Below are 20,981 nucleotides of genomic sequence, written 5' to 3'. Positions count from 1 at the left end.
GAACTTCAGCACTGTTTTAGTATCATTGGTGGGTGTGGCAATGGCCTCTACCCATTTTAATACGTAGTCAACTGCCACCAGAATATAAGTGTTTGAGTATGATCGTGGGAAAGGTCCCATGAAGTCAATTCCCCATACGTCAAACAACTCAATCTCCAAGATTCCTTATTGAGGCATGGCGTAACCATGAGGCAGATTACCAGCTCTTTGGCAACTGTCACAGTTTCGTACAAACTCTCGGGAATCTCTATAGAGTGTGGGCCAATAAAAGCCACATTGGAGGACCTTGGTGGCTGTTCGCTCACCTCCGAAATGGCCTCCATATTGTGATCCATGGCAATGCCATAGGATCCTCTGTGCTTCTTTTCTAGGCACACACCTACGGATTATTCCGTCTGCACATCTCTTGAAGAGATAAGGTTCATCCCACAAGTAGTACTTTGCATCAGTGATTAATTTTTTCTTCTGTTGCCTGTTGTACTCTTTAGGTATGAACCTTGCAGCCTTATAGTTTGCAATGTCTGCAAACCATGGTATTTCCTGAATGGCAAACAAATGCTCATCCGGGAAAGTCTCAGAGATCTCAAGAGAGGGGAGGGATGTCCCTTTTACTGGCTCTATCCGGGACAGATGATCAGCCACTTGGTTCTCTGTCCCTTTTCTGTCTCTTATTTCTATATCAAACTCTTGCAGAAGCAACACCCATCTTATAAGCCTGGGTTTTGAATCCTGCTTTGTGAGTAGATATTTAAGAGCAGCATGGTCAGTATACACAATCACCTTTGATCCTACTAAGTATGATCTAAACTTGTCAATGGCATAAACCACTACAAGCAATTCTTTTTCTGTGGTTGTGTACTTTTTCTGGGTATCATTTAAAATGCGGCTAACATAATAAATGATATGCAGAAGCTTGTCATGCCTCTGTCCCAATACTGCACCAATGGCGTGATCACTGGCATCACACATTAGCTCAAATGGTAATGTCCAATCTGGTGCAGAAATAACTGGTGCTGTGACCAGCTTGGCTTTCAGCGTTTTAAACGCCTGTAGACACTCTGTGTCAAACACAAACGGCGTGTCAGCAGCTAGCAGATTGCTCAGAGGTTTTGCGATTTTTGAAAAATCCTTTATAAACCTCCTATAGAATCCTGCATGCCCCAGAAAGCTTCTAATTGCCTTAACATTGGCAGGTGGTGGTAATTTTTCAATTACCTCTATTTTTGCTTGATCCACCTCTATTCCCTTGTTTGAAATTTTATGCCCAAGGACAATCCCTTCAGTCACCATAAAGTGACATTTTTCCCAGTTTAAAACCAGGTTAGTCTCTTGGCATCTTTTCAGAACTAGTTTCAGGTGATCAAGACAGGAGCTGAATGAGTCTCCATATACTGAGAAGTCATCCATGAAGACTTCCAGAAATTTTTCCACCATATCAGAGAAAATAGAGAGCATGCATCTCTGGAAGGTTGCAGGCGCATTACACAGCCCAAATGGCATCCTTCTATAAGCAAACACTCCCGATGGACATGTGAATGCTGTTTTCTCTTGATCCTGGGGATCTACTGCAATCTGGTTATAGCCTGAGTAGCCATCCAAAAAGCAGTAATAATCATGACCTGCCAGTCTTTCTAGCATCTGGTCTATGAATGGTAAAGGAAAATGATCCTTTCTGGTGGCTGTATTGAGCCTTCTGTAGTCAATACACATGCGCCACCCTGTAACTGTTCTTGTAGGAACCAGTTCATTCTTTTCATTATGAACCACTGTCATGCCTCCCTTTTTGGGAACAACTTGGACAAGGCTCACCTAGGGGCTGTCAGAAATAGGATAAATAATCCCAGCCTCTAGTAATTTGGTGACCTCTTTCTACACCACTTCCTTCATGGCTGGATTTAGCCGCCTCTGTGGTTGAACCACTGGTTTAGCATTATCCTCCAATAAGATTTTGTGCATGCATCTAGCTGGGCTTATGCCCTTAAGGTCACCTATGGACCACCCAAGAGCTGTCTTGTGTGTCCTTAGCACTTGAATAAGTGCTTCCTCTTCCTGTGGATTCAAAGCAGAGCTTATGATCACTGGAAAAGTATCACCTTCTCCCAGAAATGCATATTTCAGGGATGGTGGTAATGGTTTGAGCTCGGGTTTAGGGGGTTTTTCCTCTTCCAGAGGAAATTTCAGAGGCTCTTTCATTTCCTCTGAATCCTCCAAATCAGGCTGAACATCTTTAAAGATGTCTTCCAACTCTGATTCGAGACTCACAGCCATGTTGATCTCTTCCACCAAAGAGTCAATAAGATCAACTTTCATGCAGTCTTTTGATGTGTCTGGATGCTGCATGGCTTTGACAGCATTCAACTTAAACTCATCATCATTGACTCTCAGGGTTATTTCCCCCTGTTGGACATCAATGAGAGTTCGTCCAGTTGCTAGGAAGGGTCTTCCTAGAATGAGAGTAGCACTCTTGTGCTCCTCCATTTCCAGCACTACAAAGTCAGTGGGAAAGGCGAATGGCCCAACTCTGACAATCATGTCTTCAATCATGCCTGATGGGTATTTAATGGAGCCATCAGCAAGTTGGAGATATATCCGGGTTGGTTTAACATCTTCAGTTAAACCAAGCTTTCTGATAGTGGATGCAGGTATTAGGTTGATGCTTGCCCCAAGATCACATAAAGCTGTCTTAGTGCAATTACCTTCTAATGTGCATGGTATCAAAAAACTCCCAGGGTCTTTAAGCTTTTCAGGAAAGCTTTTCAGAATGACTGCACTGCATTCTTCAGTGAGAAGAACTCTTTCAGTTTCTCTCCAATCCTTCTTATGACTTAAGATCTCTTTCATGAACTTGGCATAAGAAGGTATTTGCTCAAGTGCCTCTGCAAATGGAATCTTTATTTCAAGAGTCCTGAGATAATCTACAAAGCGAGCAAATTGCTTATCCTGCTCCTCTTGGCGGAGTTTTTGAGGATAAGGTATCTTGGCTTTATATTCCTCAACCTTAGTTGCTGTAAGTTTATTTCCTACAGAAGTGGTTGAAGAAGCCTTTTTAGATGGGTTGTTATCAGCACTTGTGTGTGTCTGATCCCTTACTGGCAATTGAGTGCCAGAGTTAGAAGCTAGAGTGACGTTAAACGCCAGCTCCTCATCTATTCCTGGCGTTTGAACGCCAGAACTGTGCTTCTTTTGGGCATTCAACGCCAGATCCTTGCTTGTTTCTGGCATTGAACGCCAGTTCTGAGCATGGTCTGGGTGTTCAGCGCTAGCCTTCCACCCAATTTCTAGCGTTTTAGCGCCAGAATTATTTTTCCCTGGGCTCTTACTGTCCTCAGATGGATTTTGGGTGGTTTGCTCATTTCTTGGTTTCCTGCTGCCTTGAAGTGGGGTATTTAGTGCTTTCCCACTTCTTAATTGAACTACTTGGCATTCTTCTGTTATTTGTTTTGACAGCTGCTGCTTTGTTTGCTTTAATTGTACTTCCATGTTTATATTAGCCATCCTTGTCTCTTGTAGTTTATCCTTGAATTCAGCTAACTGCTTTGTTAGAAAATCCAATTGCTGATTGAATTCAGCAGCTTGCTCTGCAGGACTGAGTTCAGCAGTTACTGTTTTAGCCTCTTCTTTCATGGAAGGGTCACTGCTTAGGTACAGATGCTGATTTCTAGCAACTGTATCAATGAGCTCTTGAGCTTCTTCAATTGTCTTTCTCATGTGGATAGATCTACCAGCTGAGTAATCTAGAGAGATCTGAGCTCTTTCTGTAAGCCCATAATAGAAGATGTCTAACTGAACCCACTCTGAAAACATTTCAGAGGGGCATTTTTGCAGCATCTCTCTGTATCTCTCCTAGGCATCATAAAGAGATTCATTATCTCTTTGTTTAAAGCCTTGGATGTCCAGCCTTAGCTGTGTCATCCGTTTTGGAGGAAAGTATTGATTCAGGAATTTTTCTGTCAGCTGTTTCCATGTCCTTATGCTAGCCTTAGGTTGGTTATTTAACCACCTCTTGGCTTGGTCTTTTATAGCAAATGGAAACAGTAATAATCTGTAGACATCCTGATCTACTTTCTTATCATGTACTGTGTCAGCAATTTGTAAAAACTGTGCCAGAAACTCTGTAGGTTCTTCCTGTGAAAGACCGGAATACTGGCAGCTTTGCTGCACCATGATAATGAGCTGAGGATTCAACTCAAAGCTACTGACTCCAATGGAGGGTATGCAGATACTACTCCCATATGAAGCAGTAGAGGGGTTAGCATATGACCCCAGAGTCCTCCTGGACTGTTCATTTCCACTTAGATCCATGATGGAGAAAGGGAGATGATGTAAAATAAAAATTTATTTTTATTTATTTATTTATTTGTTTAATTATTTCGAAAATAAAATAAATTAAAATAAAATAAATAAAAATAAGTGAAGATTTTTGAAAAAAAATGAGGAGAGAGAAAGTGGTCAGGAAGTTTTGAAAAAGATATGATTTGAAAAAGATCTTAAATTTTTAAAAAAAAATCTGAATTTTTAAAAATAAATTTCGAAAATTTGTTTTAAAAATAGAGAGAAAAGGTTTTTTTTTGAATTTAAAGAGGAAAGAGAGAAATAATAAGATAGCCCAAGATTTAAAATTTTTAGATTTAATGTTCCTTGTTTTCGAAAATTTTGGAGGGAAAACACCAAGGAACACCAAACTTAAAAATTTTAAGATCAAGATGCAAGGAAAACTCAAGAACACTTTGAAGATTCACAAGAACACAAGAACATGAAGGAAGAACACCAAACTTAAAATTTTTAGAAAATCAAAATAAAATTTTCGAAAAACAAAGGAAAATCAACAAGAAAACACCAAACTTAAAGTTTGGCACAAGATTTATTCAAAGAAAAATTATTTTTGAAAAAGATTTTAAAAATAGGCTAGCCAATTACCAAGAACATAAGCACCACGCTCTAACTAATTGAGCTATAAATTTAAAGTGTTTTAACAATGTATAAATAACAAAAGACTCTAACCCAAAAAGAAAATTGTTTTCCTAATCTAAGCAACAAAATAAACCGTCAGTTGTCCAAACTCAAACAATCCCCGACAACGGCGCCAAAAACTTGGTGCACGAATTGTAAATCACACTTTTACAACTCGTACTACTAACCAGCAAGTGCACTGGGTCGTCCAAGTAATACCTTACGTGAGTAAGGGTCGATCCCATAGAGATTGTTGGCTTGAAGCAAGCTATGGTTATCTTGCAACTCTTAGTCAGGATATTAATTAGTGGTTATCAATTGACTTGCAAATAAATAAGAGAGCATGAATTAAAGGTTACTTGTTATGCAATAAATGAGAATATGTTGGAGTTTTGGAGATGCTTTGCCTTTTGAATCTCTGCTTTCTCCCTATCTTCTTCTTCACGCACGCACGTCCCTTCTATGGCAAGCTGTGTGTTGGAGGATCACCGTTGTCAATGGCTACCATCCTTCCTTTCAGTGAAAATGGTCCAGGTGCGCTGTCACCGCACGGCTAATCATCTGTAGGTTCTCGATCATACCGGAATAGGATTCACTATCCTTTTGCGTCTGTCACTACGCCAGCACTCGCGAGTTTGAAGCTCGTCACAGTCATCCAATCCCAGAATCCTACTAGAAATACCACAGACAAGGTTTAGACTTTCCGGATTCTCAAGGATGCTGCCAATGGATTCTAGCTTATACCACGGAGATTCCGATTAAGGAATCTAAGAGATACTCATTCGATCTAATGTAGAACGGAGGTGGTTGTCAGGCACACGTTCATAGGTTGAGAATGGTGATGAGTGTCACGGATCATCACATTCATCATAATAAGGCGCAAATGAACATCTTAGATAGGAACAAGCGTGATTGAATAGAAAACAGAAATACTGGCATTAATTCATCGAGGTACAGCAGAGCTCCTCACCCCCAACAATGGAGTTTAGAGACTCATGCCGTCAAAAGGTACAAAGTTCAGATCTAAAATATCATGAGATACAAAATAAATCTCTAAAAGTTGTTTAAATACTAAACTAGTAACCTAGGTTTACAGAAAATGAGTAAACTATGATAGATGGTGCAGAAATCCACTTCTGGGGCCTACTTGGTGTGTGCTGGGGCTGAGACTTAAGCTAATCACGTGCATAGGGCTGTTTTTGGGCGTTCAACGCCAGCTTTGGATCCTTTTCTGGCGTTGAACTCCACTTTGTAACTTGTTTCTGGCGCTGGACGCCAGACAGCAGCCTGGAACTGGCGTTGAACGCCAGTTTACGTTATCTATCCTTGAGCAAAGTATGGACTATTAGATATTGCTGGAAAGCCCTGGATGTCTACCTTTCAACGCAATTGGAAACTCGCCATTTGGAGTTCTGTAGCTCCAGAAAATCCACTTTGAGTGCAGGGAGGTCAGAATCCAACAGCATCAGCAGTCCTTTTTCAGCCTGAATCAGATTTTTGCTCAGCTCCCTCAATTTTAGCCAGAAAATACCTGAAATCACAGAAAAACACACAAACTCATAGTAAAGTCCAGAAATATAAATTTTGCCTAGAAACTACTAAAAATAAACTAAAAACTAACTAAAACACACTAAAAACTATATGAAATTAACCCCAAAAAGCGTATAAAATATCCGCTCATCAGAACCAAACATAAAAAAGTAGTTTTCTATAAGGCACTTACATCTGCAGTTGCACGTAACTCCTTTATTATCTTCCTCTCAGTAGAATATAAAACTTCATCTTCATTAACATACGCCGATTTGCCAGAAAGCACAGACAGGTACTGCGAGATCTCTCTATAGTACACGCTACTTATCAATTATAACGCCATAAAAATATAGTCAATATGCACAACCATAAATAATTCACAATATTGGTACAATACCTTTTTCGAACCATCACAACCTCAGGAACATCTGGATTTATCAAGAGCCTAGTACCATACATAATGTTCTGTAAAATATTGGTACCTATGTACAATAATCATTGCTTAAATGAGTTGTATAATTATACATGACAGAAAAATTATCGAATAGAAAGTAACCAAAAGTGTTCTTAGATTTAAAAAAAACAACTATAATCTACTGTGAACCTAATTAATTAGTAAAATTTTTTATTTTAGCAATGAGCTATACAAAAAATATTTATTGCAAATATAAAATAATAAAAAGTATTATATAATAACAAAAATATAGCTTGAAATTATATATTAATTAATTAATTATTGAGTAATTTAACATAGAATTTACAATAAAAAAAATAAAAAACAGGTGATACAATTTATCCACGTGTATATAATAATATTTTTTATCACTTCAAATTTTAATTTTAGAACGCCAGCCATTTGTCAGAATTGTTATTACTGTTTTCTATAATTTCACTTGTAATTCCACATGATCAAAAGTATTAAAACACAAAACACAGTACTTATAATTTTGCTTCCACGACATGTAGTATCACACTCTAAAATTTAAAAACAAAAATTTAAAAGCATATACGCCGTTCTCCATTGCTGGCGTATATGCTTGCTTGCTGGGAGAGAGAAGACCCAAAAAGACTAAAAGAGGACTTTAGGTGTGGGTTGAAATTAATTGTATAAGATTCAGATAGGTTTTCTATCTGCCTAGCTTGGAATCGGGATTAGTCTCCGTAGGCCCATGTTTTGTTAAGATGCAATGGAGGCAAGCAAGCCAACATGATGTGGACACTACTTTTTTGTTCCCTTTTTATCACAATTCACAAGTTCTATGCTTTGTCTGATTGTTGTATAAATCATGGATCTATATTGGGCTGCCTAGGAAATTAATTTATTTTGCTTACGTTTTAGAATGAGTTTAATTAATAATTTGTTATATAAAATTATTTTATATTCTTAATAAATCAAATATAATAATATTAGTTAATAATACATAGAATAATTTCGTTTAAAATGAAAAAAGTTTTGCCTTATATTACTTTTGCTTACGGAAATATAAAACTTAAAACTTAACAACATAGAATATAAAAGGTTAAGAAAATAAGGTAATTTATAAATTATCTATAATTTATATATAATATAATTAAATTTAATAAATTCAATTAGAATAAATAATAAATTATTTATTTTATTTCAGACTTTATAAATGAATAAACTAATTAACTAATATAAGTTACAATTAATGTAGTAAAATTAATCAAGTATTATATACCATAATAAATTACATTGATATTTAAATATCTAATCAAATCAATTAGCTGATATAATTAAGTTATATCAAAACACTTAAAAATACACCGTTCTTAGTTAAATACTATCTATATTATATAAACCACATTTAAATCTATTTTTCCGTGCGTATATAATTTAAAGTAATTTATAATTTATTTGATTGAATATTATAATATAAAATAATTTATAAATTAACATTAATTCATATATAATATATAATTAAATTTAATGAATTTAATTAGAATAAATAATAAATTATTTATTTTATTTTAGACTTCATAAAGAAAAAAACCAATTCACTAATAACACATTACAGTTGATGTAGTATAATTAATTAAGTAATATAAATTACAATAAATTATATTGATATTTAAATATTTAATCAAATAAATTAGTTGAAATAATTAAGTTATTGCAATAAATTGTATTGAATGAGTTAAAATAATTAAATCGGAAAACACTCTCTGGAGCATGCCACGTCAGCTCCATCATTAAGTGCAGAAATTCGATTTTTATATAATAGAATAGATTATGCCTCCCACTGAATTTGAAAAGCATTATTGGATTTCTTGTTGTCCTGACTTAGCCCAATAGGCCTTATGAGTTGTCATCATTTTAGCACCACTGTTTTTGAGACAAACTCTTGGGGTCTCCTTGATGTCCAAGACTGGCATGGTATGATTCTTCTAGTATTCCAATCTTTGAACATGACGAGATTACAATTCTGTCCCTTAGCTATAAAATGACAAAAATGCCCTCCTGAACACGTATCACCTTCCCAAGAGTCCGATTCGGAAAATGATTCAGAAGCTATATTCCCTTATCTCATTCAAAGAAAATCCATCCCGAAAATTTTATGTTAATTTCGAATTTCCCACACAAATCGAAAAAAACATAACATATAAAACACTTCTTTCTTATTTCAGACCGAAAAAATTGCTCAATCTATTTCTGCTCCTTCATCTAACCCTGAATCGAAAACACAAGGGGATCAAGCAAGACAAACCCAACAAGAATTTCACTCCTCTGAACAAACCGTGATCTCTGCTGAGCCCATTCAAGTCATCTTGCCTGAAACACAAGTTTTGGTCGATTTAACCCAAGGGCAATCCTTACCACTAGAAAATCAACCCGTTGAAGATCTTCGTTCTCCAATTCAAACTGATGCACTTCACAAATCTCCTGTTGCACAAAGCCCTGAATTACCTACTCAGGATACAGGGAATGTCCCCTCTCCTCGAAGAATTTTAAGCCCAGAAAGAACCATTGAGCTTTCTTCTTCATATGATCCTCAACCATCACCTGAGATTCCTGATATCACCTCTATCTCTTCTGATGCTAATATGGCTGAACTTGCTGCCTTTCTAACACTAATAATTCAGGAAGATGAAGTGCCTCTTTCAAATCCAACTCCTGAGGACCCTTCAACATCAAGCCTTCCTTCTGAGCTCAACCGACACACTCTCTAACAACTAACCACTCTTTTGAGACTTTTAACACATGCTCCCTTAGAATGGACCAATCAATCAAACCTAAATGCTTTCCTTTATGACATTCTGAGCTCTTCTCTCAAATTTCAGGTTCCTCTCCAATATTCTGCTGTAGTCAAGAAGTTTATAAAAGTTTCAAATTACTATATCACTGTCCAGGACAAGTTGCAAGAGGCCAAGGAGAAAGTGGCCAAAATCAAAGATCGGATCAGAAGAAATTAATAAGGTTCTTCAACCAATGAAAACATTATGCAAAGAGTATGATTTGAGGATTAATCAAGCCTTCAATGCTCAAACCTACTATGACAAACAAGAAGAAGAGCTTGAAGCAAAACTGGCCCAAATTGAACAAAAACTGGCTAAAATTTGAAAAAAAAAGCTGACTTAGCTATCCCCTTGGCCACAGTTCAACATAAACAACAAGCAATCTTCACAGAACTTTGCATTACAGAAGGCAAACAGAAAGAATTAAACAAGCAACTTGACAAGGCTCAAACGGAAGAATATGAGCAAATCGAAGCGCTTTCCGTTTTGGACAGTGAGAGGGTTCAACTTTATTCCGAATTAGCTGACCTTCTGGCACCCCTTATTCCACCTACTTAGAACATTCTCCATGTATAATGACTTTTCTTGTGCTCTCATATATTTGTTTATATTCCTAATCTTGATCCTGCATACATCGATATTGTTTCAAGTATTTCCCATTTATCTATTTAACCACATTTTCAGAATTGATATCTTTAATTGGATATGCATTTCCAGAATACAAATCCATCACTTGGAAAGGTCCTTCCCAAGTATGAGATCATTTGCCAAGAAATGTTGACTTCTTTTTCATTGGCAATACAACTTTTAAAACCAATTCACCCATATTGAAACACTTCTCTTTTATTCGACGATTATAATTTCGAGCAACACTTTCTTTTTGCTGAATCATATTTTCAAGTGCCAACAAATGTTCTGAATCCAAATCATTCAATTCATCATATATTGCATTCCAATAGTCATCGACTGACAACTTATCTTGTTTCAATATTCTTAATGTATTGAGATTAATCTCTAGTGGCAAAACTGCATCATGACCATATACTAATTTATAAGGGGAAGTACCTGTTGATCCTCTTGGTGAATTTCGATAAGCTTATAATACTTGACTCAAAGTTTCATGCCAAATTCGAGGTTTACTACCAATTTGTTTTTTAATCAAATTGATCAATATTTTATTTGCTGCCTCAACTTGCCCATTAGCTTGTGCATAATATGGAGTTGAAGTAACCATATTAATGTTTCTTGAAGCTGTAAAATTCTTAATCTGCTGACCAGTAAACATAGTTCCTTGATTATTACTCAAAGTTTGAGGAATTCTGAATCGATGGATTATATGTTCTTCGATAAAGTCTATCACTTCATTTTATCCAGCTTTTATTAAAGGAACAGCTTCAACCAACTTCGTGAAATAATCAATCACCACCAGAATGAACTTGTGATTTTTCAACGAAGGAGGTTATGTCACCCCAATCAAATTCAGAGCCCATCCTCGAAAAGGCCAAGGTTTAATAATTGAATATAATTCAAATTCTGGGATCTGTTATACCACTCCATGGCGTTGACATTCTTGATATGCTTTTGCATAATCAATGCAATCTTTAATCATAGAAGGCCAATAGACCTGATTTCGACGTAGTATCTATGTCATTTTCATTCCAGCCTGATGAGCACCACATATACCTCAATGAACTTCCCCAAAGCAATATTTTTGTCTGAATGACTTAAACACCTAGAAAGACTTCCATCGAGACCTTTCTTATATAATTCATCAGCCAATAACACGAAGTTCATTGCTTTTAACTTTATTTTATTGTCGACTCGAACATTAGGATCTTATAAATATTCAGCAATTGGTTTTCTCCAATCATCATCCTCCCATTCATCTAAAGTCAACGCTTCTCTCTCATCAACTGGTACTAAAATTTGACAAACCCTTGCCAATTTTCCCAATGTTTCCAGAAACACTTTGTAGCTTGATGCAATTTGGGCCAACTCGTTAGCAATTTCATTTTGAATCCTTGGAATATGAACTAATGAAACTTTTTGAAAAGATGTTAACAGTTCCTGTGCCATTGCTAAATACTTCTACAACTTCTCATTATTACATTGAACTCTTTTGATAATTGTTTCAAAACTAACTAAGAATCCCCAAGGATTTAAATCTCTAAAGCCCTTTTTCCAATCAAAATTTCGAGGCCTAATATTAAAGCCTTATATTCTGCCACATTATTCAAACAAGGGTATTTTAACTCAAACAAAAATTCTGATAGAACCCATTTTGGTGAAATAATTAAAATCCCAACTCCAGCACCATCTTTATTTTTCGAACCATCGAAATATAATTTCCAATAATCGACATGTACATCAATTATGTTTGCCCCTGGTCATTCAGATTATTCGAATGGTCTACTAGAAAATCTGCAATAACCTGACCTTTCACAGCCTTTGCTGGAACATATTGTAAATCAAACTCTGTTAAAGCTAACATCCATTTCCCTAATCGACCTCTTAGCATAGGAGAAGTTAACATATATTTAACCAAGTCAGTTTGTGTGATTACCTTCACCAGTTTTCCAACCATTGATGAACCACTATTTTATGACTTAATTTGTATCGAATCGAGTGGATTTTGTTAACTATTCTCACACTTATTCATGTAAATTACATGTTTTTAAGTTTCCTTTCTAATTTTGTGCTATGATTGAAAACATGCTTCCTAGGCCTTAAAATCGTTAATTTTTAATCCTCTTTTATTACCATTTGATGCCGTGATATGTGCGTTAAGTGATCTCAGGTTTATAGGGCAGGAATGGCTTAGAGGATGGAAAGGAAGCATGCAAAAGTGAAAGTAACACAAGAATTTGGAGATTTGAGAAGCTGGTCTCGATTCGTACACATGGATGACGCGTACGCGTGACCAAGCCATAGTCCAAATGACTCGAACGCATGGCTGAAGCGTACGCGTGGCCAGTGCAGAGTTCAAACGACATGCCCTTTGCTTATATTGTTTTCTCACTTACATGTTGTAGCTACCATGTAGTTGAGAACCCCATTCTTATTTGGCATTAGCCTCCACCTATATTCTATTTGATTTATTTTTGGGCTTAATCTTCCGTCTTTTCTCCCTTTTCAGGCTGGCCACCAAGAAGGGAAAGGAAAACTTCTAAATGGGGCAACAAACAAGTTCTTCTGCACAATCCTTTGTAGGAGCTCATCAGTTGTAGCAACCCTAATCCACCTTGCTCATCTTTGCATGCACCGAAGACGGTGCAATCTTTAAGTGTGGGGAAGTCGAGACCGACTTCCTTGGGTAACTACTTCCTTTTCCAACACCAATTCTTAATCTTCTTTGTTAGTTAGTTGTTGCATGGCATGATAGATTGCATGTGTAGTCAGTTGCTTGCATTTAAGTACTACTTGGTTGAAGTAATAATTTCTTTTTCAAGAAACTATTTTAGGGCATTTCACTAATTTGAATTAAAATTTTTGTTGAACTTGCTTGAAGAAATTTAATTTGGAACATGGTTTTAGAGCTTGAACACACAAGCCTAGTGAGATTTTTGAGCTTAATTGATTGGTTGTATCTTATCAACCAATATATTTTGTTTTGGTGTGTGTTGTTCTCTCTAAAATTGTGATCTTTGTCTTGCTTGATTCTATATTTTCAATGTTTGATGTATGCATGCACTTATGTGATTGAGGCCTTTGTTTCACTAAGCTTACATACCCATATGGCCTTACCCTTTCATCATCATTTGCAAACCAATGTTGAGCCTATTTTATCCCATTTATTCTCTATTTTAGTACAACATTAACTCTAAGCAAAAAACAATGAACGTCCTTAATTTGACTACTTGGTTAGCTTAGACTAGTGAGAGGGTATGCACAATTTAAGTGTGGGAAAATTGGGTTTGAGAACATTTGGTTTGGGAATTGGGTATGTTATACTTGTGGTAAAAATGTGAAAGAGATAGTTGAGCACATGTTCGTGCATTCAATACCTTAATTATATGCATTGGGAAAAATAAAAGAAAAACCAAAAATAAAAGAAAAATAAAAAAAGGAAAAAGAAAAAGAAAACAATAAAAGGGGACAAAATGCCCAAAGTTAATGGTGGTAGCAATGCATACGTATTGTACTCAAAATTGGGATGCATGAATATGTGGCAAAAGATAGTCAATGGGTAATTAGATTTGCATTTTGATTACATAGATTGTCTTAGGTTAGGTGGGAAGTTTAGGCCAATCAAGGATTCAGATTTTAGTCAACTTAACCAAATACATTCCTACTTTGACCCTAACCCTATTACAACCTTTGAAAAGACATCTTGATATGTGTATTCATGCATTAAATTTTTGTTGATTAGTAGAAAAAGAGCAAGCCTTAGAAAGCAAGATTAGTAGAGGATTGAGAGAATCAACCCTCAAACACTAGAGTGATTAGAGTGTATACACTTCCGGTGAGGGTTCGATGCTCGATTCTTTGTTCCCTGCTTTCACGAGCTTTCTTCTTGCAAGTCTATTTGTACTTCATTTTGAGATTTGAATTAGTGGAATTCAGTTCATATTTGCTCTTGGAAGATTTATTTACTTTTAACCAAGTAGGTAGAAGCATTTAGCATGTAGTTGCATTCATATAGATAGGTTGCATTGCGTAGGTCCTACCATTTTTCCTTTCACTATTTTGGTTCCCTTGAGCTTAGCATGAGCACATGCTAACGTTTAAGTGTGGAGAGATTTGATGAACCACTATTTTATGACTTAATTTGTATGGAATCGAGTGGATTTTGTCAACTATTCTCACACTTATTCATGTAAATTGCATGTTTTCAAGTTTCCTTCCTAATTTTGTGCTATGATTGAAAACATGCTTCCAACTCATTGTCCAAATGAGACGAACGCGTGGCTGAAGCGTACGTGTGGCCAGTGCAGAGTTTAAACGACACATACGCGTGGCTGACGTGTACGCGTGACGAGCGTCACGTCTTGCAATAAAGTAAAAACACTGTGGGCGATTTCAGAGCTCATTTTTGGCCCAGTTTCGAGCCCAGTATACAAATTAGAGGCAGGGAGTAAAGGAGGAAAAGGGATTCAAACCATTCACACACATTAGTTTTAGATAGATGTAGAATTCTAGAGAGAAAGGTTCTCTCCTCTCTCTAGAGGTTCTCTCCTCTCTCTAGGTTTAGGGTTTCTTCTTTTATTTTTAGTTTTATCTAGGTTTAGGTTCTAATTTTCATCTTGATTCAAGTTCCTCTTTTAATTTCTTGTTATTACCTCTTTGCTTTCTTAGTTTTATATGTTGTTTCCTTTAACTTGTTGCTTTATTGTTCATTACTCATTGTTGATTCCAATTTCCTTTTAATGCATTTTGAGGTATTTTATGTTTATTATCGCTTTCTTTAATTTGTTGTTATTGTTTTCTTTTACAATTGTTAGTCTTAGATTTTACTATTTCTTGTTAATTTTCTATGTTTTTATTTTCTGCCTTCCAAGTGTTTGATAAAATGCTTGGTTTGAATTTAAAATAGATTTTTGTGTTCTTGGCTTGGATTGAGTAATTTGGAGACTCTTGAATTGTCAAAGCCTCTTGTTGATTGGTGATTGAAAGCTGTTAGTTGGCTTGAGCTTCACTAAATCTAGTCTTTGATTAGGACTTGTGAACTTAAGTTGATTTTGCTCACTTGACTTTCCTTCAATTTTTAGAGGTTAACTAAGTGAGAGAAAAAGGCAATTACAATCACAATTGACAATGATAATGAGGATAGGAATTCCAATTCTCAACCCTTGCTAGGACTTTTCTTAGTTGTTAGTTTATTTTCTTGTTATTTACATTCCTTTTTCATTATTCAAAAATACTTTTCCACAACCAATAATAAGTACGCTTCCCTGTAATTCCTTGAGATACAACCCGAGGTTTGAATACTTCGGTTTATTTTTATTGGGTTTGTACAAGTGACAAATAAATTAAACATTGACAGAGGATTAATTGTCAGTTTAGAACTATACTTGCAACACGATTTTATTGAAAAATTCTTTACTGACATAAATCCTCCGTCAACCATATAGCATTTTAATTTTGTGCAAGCATAATAAAGAGACAAACATAACTTTTCAATGGGCGAATACCTTGTTTCTATGTCAATTAATATCCGACTAACATAATAAATGGCCCGTTCATGTTCGTTTTCATCATCTTGAGCCAACATACATCTGATCGTATTCATGCATGCTACAATGTACAACTTCAAAGGCTCATGGGGATGAACATTTGCCATTACCGGAGCTTTAGACAAATAATCTTTGATTGACTCAAAAGCTTCTTGATGTTCATTTGTCCATTCAAACTGCGTTTCATTCTTAAGCTTTACCAAAGGTGCAAATACTCGAGTTCGACCCGAGAGGTTTGAAATAAACCCTCTAAGATAGTTAACCTTTCCAAGGAAAGACTGCACCTCTTTTTTCGATCTAGGACGGGATAACTCCAAGATTGCATTGGCCTTGTTTTTATCGATAGCAATCCCTTTTTTATGGACAATGAATCCCAATAAATTTCCTACTAATACGCCAAATGCGCATTTTAAAAGATTCATTTTTAAACCCTTCTTCTACATCGTACTAAAAGCCTTTCTCAAATAATCAATGTGTTGAGTTACTGAATTTGACTTAACCATAACATTATCAATATACACTTCCATAAATTTTCCAATATACTCATGGAAAATAGTATTCATGGCGCGTTGATATGTCGCACCAGCATTTTTAAACCAAATGGCATAACTACCCATTCATACATTCCTAATGCCCCAGGGCATTGAAAAGCAGTTCATGAAACTTAAAATTTCATTACCTGTAGCAGAATCAATCAACATATCTACTATGGGCATAAAATATTCATTTTTCAGAGCAGCATTATTCAAATCTCGAAAATTGATGCATACTCTTAATTTTCCATATTTCTTTATTACAGGGACAATGTTCAAAACCCATTCTACATATCGTGCGATTTGAATAAACTTTTCCTTAATCAAAAGTTCAATCCCTTCTTTTATTTTTTGATTAATTTCAGGAGCAAATCGCCAAGGCATACACTTTACAGGTTGAGCATTTGGTCTTAATGCTAATTAATGTTCCACAAGAGAACGATCAAGACCCGGAATCTCATGATAATCCCAAGCAAAACAATCTTTAAACCCGTGTAAAAGATGGAACAATTCTGTTTGAAATGGGTTCGCAAGATCCTTACATATGTAAGTAATTCAAACGTCATCAATAGATCCCAAATTAATTTCTTCTAAGGGATCCTGTGACTCAAAACCCTTTGTATATTCATCATCCTTTACTGAATATTTCTCAAAACCCAAAGGTTCTAAATCATAGATGCAATTGAAACACAAATCAACAGATTCATTAGGACTAAAACACACTTGATTATCCATCGAATTAACAACAACTTTGTTTTCAATACAATGTGCTTCTTCTATATCAGTAGCATTTTGATTGATAACATTATTAAAATTACGGGAACAAAAGGAACTTAAACCATGACTAAATTTGATTGAAGAAATCAAATCTATACTATAAGAAGAAGATGAAACTAAATTCCTAAATGACTCCACTTTATCAAAAGAATCACCTTTATTTTCAACTGAAGGGAAATTACTTAAGTACTTATTTAAAATTACCAGATAATTTGAGACGTCTTGATCACCAGCCATAAAAGAACGTCTTCAAACTACCCACTTACACCGAACAATCCCATCCAGTTGGAGGAAAATCAAGTTGCAGATGGTGAAGCTTCACATTTAATCCTTCTGAAGTCAAATAACAACCCTCACAATTGAAAGAGTTAAGCACCCTGTTGACCTGCAAAGGCTTCAGTTTAAGACTGTAGACTCTGAAATCAACGTGTAACTGTTCGACATACAAACTCGAATCAGCCCTAATTATTTCAGGTTTTCCCTCCTCTGTCCACAGAAGAACGCTTTGATGCACCGTAGATGGCACTGCCCCAACTCCATGAATCCAATCACGTCCCAACAAGGCATTATAACTGGCCTTCAAAGACACCACAACAAAGACGGTGTTTCTATCGGATAATCCAACTTTCAACCCAAGCGTTACTAGACCCTTTGCAAGAGTCGAAACTCCACTGTAATCTGTCACAGAAATGTTGGTGGGGATTAAGTCACCAGGATGTTTACCTACCTTTATCAACATCCTTTCTGGGAAGAGACTTATTGCTGCTCCTCCATCGATCAAAACTTTATTGATCTTGATCCCGCTCATGAATGCTGTGATATACAACAGGCGCAAATGAGACTTATATTTTTTGGAGGGCCTTTGAAAGTACCCAGGTTCATCCTTATATCAAATGAACAAAAAGGCCTCTTCATCATCAACATCATAATCTTCCATTGGATTACCTTCATATTCCTCCAAATACTCAGTTGGAATGATCGAAATAGTGCTGACCATCTCATCTTCACCTTCTTCGAAATACTCTTCATCCAAATCAGCAACCTTATCTTTATCATCTTTGGATGCAACAACTACAACTTTACCCTTATCCAACTTCACTGGAGAAGGAATACATTTTGGACAAGTCTCCCCATCGGTTAGAAACACCACTCGAGAATGCACAGAAGGAGTTGCCCCCTTAGGCTTGTTATCTTGAGATATCGTAGATAATTGGGGTCCTCTTCTTCCTCTACCCCTTTGATACCCTCTGTCTCGGCCACGAAAATAAGGATATTGACCTCGAGGAGGACCTCTATGACCCCACTGTAGGTTATGCTTATAGTAAGCATCCCTATTCTAAAACTCTTGGCAGTTACGAATCCATTGTACACCCAGAATTTGAGAATGACTCATAGGTACAGCCACATTCCTCTGAGGGCCACCAGAACTTTGCCCCTTTATTCAACGAATTGGATGTTTCTGACGAGCTTGCTCTTCCTTGAGTGCCAATTCCTTTTTCATCCTTTCTTTCTCAAAAATTGCAGTAGCTTCAGCATAAAAAACTGCATTCTATCGAGGACACAAAGATACATCCTGATCTTTCAGTTTTTGCTGCACTAAAAAATCTAACAACCCATCTCCTGCCCCAAGGTAATGATACGGGCAGAAATCGGCCGATTAAGAAATTATGATATAAGAACAGCGTTGTAAGTACAGTTCTTAACTAGCTAAAATCCGATTATCAATTTAGAAAGGGTGTCACAAAATTAGAATAAAAATACTGAGAGTATGAATCCCAGGTCGTCTCCCAACGAGTTGACAAAAGGGTGCTATCTTATTAATTAGGAGTTTTCCGAGAAATTTTGAGAGTTGAATGACAGGAAATAAATAATTATAAATTAACGCAGTGAAAATTAAAAGAGATTTATATATTCGAAATAAAAAAAGCCTTGACTGGGAGAATGATTAATTGGAAGTTCTTTCGTTGTTGGAATTCTCTCAAGTGTAGTATAAAGAGGTTGTTATTTTCACTTAGTTAACCCTTACTAAATAAAGAAAAGTCAAGTGATTGAGCTAACTCTTATTCGTAAATCCTAGTCCTCTCCATTGGGAAGGTCTAGCGTTAGTAAATAGAGAGTTAGCCAACAACTTCCAATTTAGCTAATCACTTGAGCATTCCAACTCTAGGGTATCCGTTTAATCAACCTCCAAGTCAAGTTGGGAATCTACTCCATTGACATGGAAATTAATTGCACAGAATTAAAAAGGGAATAGAAGGAAGACATGATAGACAATAACTATAATTTAATTAAAATTAAAAGTTTTGCATTAATAAATTCTAAAAATAATCCAATTGTAACTCTGAACAAAGATTAAGGATATGGAAGAGTAAGGGAATAAGAAAACAAACTAGAATAACAACTTCAGTGGAGGTAATAACTCTTCTCAATATCCCAAGCAAAAGTGTAAAACTAATAAACTATGAATGTGTAGAAAACCTAGAGGAGGGTAATTTCTCTCTAAGATTCCAATCTAAAAACCTAAAAACTATGCTAATGAGAATGTGTGTTTGAGTCTCTGCTATTCCCTGGCTCTAGTCTATGTTTCTGGTCTGGAAACTGGGTCCAAACTCGGCCCAAAATCGCCCCCAGGGTTTTCTGTGTTTTTTGCAGATCGCACATGTCACGTGTACGCGTCAGTCACGCGCACTCGTCGCAGGTCATTTTCGCGTGCGTCAGGCATGTGCACGCACCGTCGTGCAAAACTCCAATCCACGCGCACACGTCAGGTACGCGCGCGCGTCGCTGTGCAGATCTTCAAAGCACGCGCACATGCGAGCCATGCGTGCGCGTCGATGCTCGCTGGTTATCTTCTTTATTTCTTGTGCTCCTTCTATTTTTTGCTAGCTTCCTCTCCATCCTCGAAGCCATTCCTGCCCTATAAAGCCTGAAACACTGAACACACTGATCACAGTATCGAATGGTATAAAGAAGGATTAAAATACACAAATTAAAGACTTAGGAAGTAAGTTTTCAACCATAAAACAAAACTAGGAAGGAATTGTTAAACCATGCAATTCGTATGAATAAGTGTGCAAAGACTTGATGAAACCACTCAATTGAGCACAAGATAAACCATAAAATAGTGGTTTATCAAACTCCCCACACTTAATCATTAGCATGTCCTCATGCTCAGCTCAAGGAGATCAAAAGAATAAATAGGAAAAAATAAGACTCATGAAATGCAACCTATGTATGAATGCAACTATATGCTAAGATGATTCTGTCTACTTGGTTAAAAATAAATAAGTTCTTCAAGACAAACATAAATCAGATATCACTAATTAAAATCATACAGTAAAGAAAATTGGACTTGTAAGAAGACAGCTCATGAAAGCAGGGAACATAGAATCAAGCATTGAACCCTTACTGATAGTGTATATGCACTCTAATCACTCAAGTGTATAGCGTAATCACTGTACTCTTCTCTAGTCATGCTTTCTAAACCTTGTTCTTCACCTAACCAATCAACAAGTATTTAATGTACCAATGCAAACATCATGAGGTCTTTTCAAGGTTGTAATGGGGCTAAGATAAAGGTGAGGGTATATATATGGCTAAGTGAGCTATAAATTGAATCCTTAAGTAACCTAAGCTATCACCTAACATACATACTCTCTATACTTCTTAAATCATGCCTAGCTACCCAAAATTCCCACTTTTGCATTACATACTCATGCATCAACTTTTCTTTTAATTTTATCACATATACATTGATTATTAA

General features: G+C 36.2%; 1 protein-coding gene across 1 annotated transcript; it reads right to left on the bottom strand.

Annotated features, from left to right (window-relative positions):
• Window positions 1-10,495: 10,495 nt before the first annotated feature.
• On the bottom strand, window positions 10,496-11,529 carry LOC112757317 (uncharacterized). The gene is made up of 3 exons (XM_025805907.1): window positions 11,419-11,529; window positions 10,879-11,002; window positions 10,496-10,761 (listed from the first exon to the last, which is right to left on the bottom strand). The coding sequence occupies exons 1-3, from the start codon at window positions 11,527-11,529 to the stop codon at window positions 10,496-10,498; spliced, it is 501 nt and encodes a 166-aa protein (XP_025661692.1).
• Window positions 11,530-20,981: the final 9,452 nt, after the last annotated feature.

This window comes from Arachis hypogaea, chromosome 16, assembly GCF_003086295.3.
Source record: "Arachis hypogaea cultivar Tifrunner chromosome 16, arahy.Tifrunner.gnm2.J5K5, whole genome shotgun sequence".
In the NCBI taxonomy this organism is placed as follows: domain Eukaryota; kingdom Viridiplantae; phylum Streptophyta; class Magnoliopsida; order Fabales; family Fabaceae; genus Arachis; species Arachis hypogaea.
The sequence above is the reverse complement of the archived record's forward strand: the minus strand, read 5'-3'. Positions and strand labels throughout refer to the sequence as shown.